This window comes from Nestor notabilis, unplaced genomic scaffold (genome assembly GCF_000696875.1).
Source record: "Nestor notabilis isolate BGI_N333 unplaced genomic scaffold, ASM69687v1 scaffold14132, whole genome shotgun sequence".
Classification (NCBI taxonomy): Eukaryota; Metazoa; Chordata; class Aves; order Psittaciformes; family Psittacidae; genus Nestor; species Nestor notabilis.
The window spans coordinates 1-5,619 of NW_009917098.1; the positions used below are offsets into that span (position 1 = coordinate 1).

Below are 5,619 nucleotides of genomic sequence, written 5' to 3' on the forward strand. Positions count from 1 at the left end.
CTTGAAAATGGGGATTACATTTCCCTTTTTCCAGTCATCTGAAACTTCACCTGACTGTTCACATGAGCCCACTTCTTAAGCTTCTCAAGGTCCCTCTGGATGGCATACTGTCCCTTAGGCATGATGGAAAGGCTCCATACAGTGGTACAAGAAGGAAAAAAAAAAAAAGGACTCATAAGAGGGAACTGCAATTAATTTTACAGCTTTGGGAACTAATAATGGGAACAATATTGCAAACACTTAAGAATTAGGAGCAGTTGCAGCAGATGAGAGAGAAGTCTTCCAGGAGGAAACACATCACAATGCACAGGAAGGGCAGTGTTTTAACAGCTGTTACTGAATAGCTGTTTAGAGGCACACACCAAAAATATTTGCTTCTTTGTCTCCATAGCTGGACTCTGCTTCTGCATTGCTACATTCTTCTCATTCCTCTCCCTTCTGGGAAATGAACTGTACTGTTTCTTAGAGCGGTTTAGCATTTTGTAGAACTGTCTGAGAATGATACAGGAGTTTTACTTCAACATAAATATATGAAGGATTTTTTTGGGAAGAAAATTTTTTACTTTCTTTGAAGGATTTGAAAATGATATGGTTCCTTTGTTTTGAGAACTGAATAAATGTTTTGTAGCATGAATTTGACACCTTAATTGAAATACTGTGCTGTGTATTCATTTCCTATGCAAGCGAAGACATTTAATTCAAAATTTAAATGTATGTGAAGAAACAAGTCATATATCTAGTTTTAGTCTTTCTTCCTGTTCTTGTGTCATCTAACTGTGAAAACCAATATTGTCCTTAATGGCAATCTTACATGTGCGAATGTGGAGAAAATAAGAGTTAGACTGATTACCTGAGTCTCAGTGACAGATTTGACCTTTTATTATGTATAAAATATTGGGGAAGTATGATGATAAAATTGGGTACAAAACAGCAGAGACGCATCTTGTTCTTCTATTGCGGAAATAAGCTTAATCTTTCATCTTCTGTCAGTGCAGTTGTATCTCCTGCATATGCTTTGATTTGTCCAGGAGGTGTTTCATGTATCAGGAGACAAAATCAATTTAAAAACCTGTGGACTAGCACTCTGTGTAAAAACCTGATTGGTGACTGTATTGCTTATTTGAAAAGAGCATTTCATTTTGCCCACTTTTGAAAAATCATAGCAGTATTAGTTCTTACTTTGACTTTTATGGGTGTTGTGCAGCAAAGTGATTTAAGCTTTCATTCTTTAAAGGTGCAGTATGCAAAATTAGAAACAAATTTTCGTTGTCAGTGCTTGAGAATTTTATCCATATAACATCTTGAACTTCTTCAATGACAACCGTACATGATGTCATTGCAGCTTTTTTTGCTGGAAAGTCGTATTTCCTGTTTGATGTGTTACTGAGTTTGTGGATTCAGACTTAGAATTGTCTCTGTACTCCTTCAACAGTATTGACACAATTCAGAGTCTGTAGGTAAAGTTGATTTTCTGCCAAAATAGCAGTTTGATGTTATATCCTGTTATGTGGTGTTTTGCATGTGTGGTCTTGTTATTTTCTTCCCCCACCCAGCCACCCACCCTGATTTTCACCAAGTGTCTCTGCAATGTATGATAGTTCCTTGATTCTCTGGAGAAGAAGCAAGGAGCTGTGTTTTCTGGGTAGCTCAGACCAAGCTATAGGAAAATCTACTGAATCAGAAGTATAGAAGTCTCTCTGTTTTGTATGTAATTTGTTCTTGTACTCTTGGAACATGGGCATCATTCATGACTCTTCGTCAGTTACTGTTGATTGACGAAGACACTTGACAATGTTGATGGCATGTTTACTCTTGAACTTGATGGGCAAACATGCTCTGAGAGCTCATTTTTTTGGCTCTTCATGGACATCATTGCTGGTTTTTTCCCCCAACAGAATGCTACGTTTTTTCTTCCAAAGTAAAAGGAAGAAAGAACACCAACCTAGGTGCTTGTTCTCCAAATTAATGTTAAATGGCGTTGTTAGCTTGCTTGCTTGACATTACATGGCGGAGTTTCTTGTTACTTCTAAAACCTAAAGGTATGACAAGAGTATGGATATTGTCCTCTTGATTTTTTTGAGAGCCTTCTCAAAAAATGGGTGCAATATTTCCCACTGTCACATGAACTGTCTTTTATTGCAAAATGCACATCTAGAGGGCATTTATTGCAAAATGACTTGGACCAACATTTGTGTTTCAAATGCCACTAAACATGGTTTTACACTATGTTCACTAGAAAATAGTTGATATCTAACATTTCTGTAGCCTGAAGCTGCACGCTCTCTATTAGGCTTTCTTTTCTCTGGTGCATGTGAATAGTGCTTCCTACATATAAGCCCAGACTTTCCCCTATAGTGTCTGCAGAGACCATTAGGTAGAAACCCTTCAAATGACATGTCATCAAAACTATTTTCACAAAATTAGTCTTTAAAAATCCTTTAAAAATAATGTTCATTAGAAGGAAATAATAAAATAACTTAGACCAGTTGAAAAGATTGTGCTGAAGCAGAAAGGCTTTTTTCCCCACACCAAGGGAGGAAGAAAAGAGCTTTGCCTTGTACATTTGTGCATTTATTGATATAGTAGGGGGAGGGTTTCAGATAGCCTGTATACTATACACATGGAAATGGAGTCGATGAACACAAATCTTACAAGAATTGTGTGTATCGGTGTGTTTTTGTTAAAAGATTATTCTTGCTTCTGTGTTACCTCTAATATTACACAGGGTCCTCAGAAAATTAACCTTAGTGCATTCAATGTGTGGTCTATGGAGCGGAATTTGTTAGAAACTAACTGATCTTCAGTCGTAAGTAGTTCTGTCATCAAATGGCTTGGTTCTGTGGTCCTTGCCATTCTCCTTCAGAATAACAGCATTTTTGATTCCTAGCTTACTTCTGAAGACCAGAGGCTTGCCACTATATGGACCTTACTGTTTTTTACATATTAATAGAACACCTTGAAATATTCATAACACTAGTAGTGCATAGTCCTCTTCGGGTTTAGCAGCACTGTGATCTTCTTTTACACCTGGTAGCAGGGAATAGTTAAGTTTGGAGAACGTGTCGCTCCGTGTTTGATCTTCTAATTGTGGGGAGCCTATGAGAGTTTCACGTTGCTTCTAAAAGCTGAAGTAACATAATTTCTTATGTATGTTCATTGAGAAAGTATGTGCAATATATGCTCCAGAAGTGTTTGAATGAGAGAACAGAAGTGATTTTCCAAATTAGAAAATGCTGTGGAGAATTTGCCTTTTGGAGAACGTACTACTGTTATTTGTAGCAAAGTTCACAGGTTTGTGAAAACAAAGATGCTAAGCCCTGTCAATAGTGCATTTTTTTGATTGCTATTAAATATAAAGCGTCTTAATTCCTAACATGTACACTAAATGTGGAGGTTTATTCTATTTGCTACTTGGTAGCATTTTTTTTTTTTTTTTTTTTTTTTTTAATATTGAAAATCCGTTTACACTGAAGTAGAAGATAACCTTTCTCTTTCTCCTACAGATCCAGACATTTAATGTAGAGGCACCATGCCAGACTGTGGAAGATTTAACGAATGGGGTTGTGATGGCCCAGGTTCTTCAAAAAATGTAAGACACTGTCTATTTAATTAATTAAATACACAGGGGGCTTTATCTGTAATTCTTTCTGTGCTTAAGTGTATTTTAGTTTACACTTGATAGTCCATAAAGATGTGGCTTTTCCTATGCTTAGCACTTTAATCCGGAACATGACTGGTGTGATTTTTTTTCTTTATACTTTTCAGATAACTATATTAAATGCAAAGAAAAAAAGTTTTATGGAGGTATTTATTCAAGTGTGAGCTTATAGGAAAGTAAGATGGCTTAAAACTAAGATTGCAAATTCAAACTTTTTTGAAAAGTTGGAACCAGTACAAGGTAAGGTATTGGCTTTGATCATTGTTTGAAATTACAGTCAGTGTTATCAGTAATGTTAGAATTGGTTTCATGCAATAAAACTTCTGTGATAAACAGAATGGAACTGTCAAATTCAGTTGTTTGCAAAGATACTACATTCTTGAAAATAAATGAAGGAATAATAGCTGTTAGTCTATATAATGTTTTTGTTCTTTTAAACGTTAAGATTAAATGGGATAAACTGCATTAGTTCAACATCTCAGTGTAACCTGGGATGTTTCTGGGGACTACAGATATTCTCCTCAAATTAATGGTATGGAGAATTACCTATTAACACAAAAACACAACTTATCGTTCATTAGAAACTTAAGCAGCATTTACCAAAGTCAGCAGTCCAAACCGAGTATGCCAGTTCCCACAGACCTATTAAAAAAACCTAAACAACATGATGTTTTCTGTGTAATTTGTTGAAAATGAAGACTGGACATGTACAGAATAGATATGAACAGCTTTCTGTTAGAGTTCTTCTGGTTTGCATCAAAGAACCGTGGAGTGTTTAATTCAACTCACCTGCTCAAAGCAGAGTCTGCCAGACCAAGTGGCCCCAGGATTGTGTCCAGTCAGATTTTGAGTATATGGAAGGATGCAGACTTCACAGCCCTTCCTGGCTAACTGTTCCAATACTCAATTGCCATCACAGTTTTAAAACAAAACCAAAACCCACCACCACAATGCACCATGTCCCCCTGTGCCCCGGCCCCCGCAACGCTCACCCAAAAAAAAAAAAAAAAGAAAAAAGCTGTTGCATTTTTTGCTTTATATTCAGTTTGGGCCTTCTGCCTCTCGTTTATTCACTGGACACCACTAAGAGGGTTATGTAAGGGTATAAAGAAGAAGGGGGACCATCAGGTATTTATACACAGGATTGGCAAGATCCTACTGAGCCTTCTCTTCTTCAGGCTAAACAGACACAGCTTGTTCAGCTTCACCTCATATGACAGATGCTCTAGCCTGTTAATCATCTTAATTGCCCTTTGCTGAGCTTCCTTGTATGTCTGGGTCTCCCTCATACTGGGGAGCAATAGTTCAGATGTGGTCTCACCAGAGCTGAGTTCTGGCTTCACCTTGATTGGCCTGCTGGCAGTGCTCTTCCCAATGCAGTCCAGGATGTGGTTGGTCTTCCTTGGTACAAGACACATCACTGGAATGTGTTCAGCTTGTTTTATACCAAGCTTTTTCTCTACAAAGCTGCTTTCCAACCAGTTGCCCCCCAGTATATACTGGTGCAGGGAACTTGCACTTACTTTGGCTGAAATGCATAAGGTTCATGGGCTGTCAGCCCACTTCTCCAGCCTTTCAGGGTTGTTCTAAATAGCAGTACAACTATCAGGTGTGTCAAAGACTCCTTCCGGTTTTGTATTGTCTGAAAACTTGCAGTCTGTTCCATCATCTAGGTCACTATTAAAGATGTTTAATAGTATTGAACCCTTGGATATGCTCCTGGTGTACTGGACTTTATGCTGCTGCTCGTAACCCTTTGAGCCTGGCAGTTCAGCCATTTTTTAACCTACCTTACTATCCACTTATGCAGGCTATGCTTCATCAGTTTGTCTGTGATGATACTATCCTGACCAGGTAGTCTGTAGTTGGCATCTGTAACAATGTCATTTATGTATGGTAATCCTGGCCATAATCTCTCAGATGGTTCATAATCCATCCCAAGGCAGAACGCATGCATTCCT

At 37.8% G+C, this 5,619-nt stretch overlaps 1 protein-coding gene across 1 annotated transcript in view; it reads left to right on the top strand.

The window, feature by feature from the left end:
* Positions 1–3,503: 3,503 nt before the first annotated feature.
* The window catches only part of LOC104413826 (protein Hook homolog 3), a gene marked incomplete at its 5' end in the record, with an annotated part of 62,681 nt that continues 60,565 nt past the window's right edge, over positions 3,504–5,619 (top strand). Inside the window, one exon of the mRNA XM_010024930.1 lies at positions 3,504–3,589. Coding sequence (XP_010023232.1) covers positions 3,504–3,589 — 86 coding nt within the window. The remainder of the gene's footprint in view (positions 3,590–5,619) is intronic.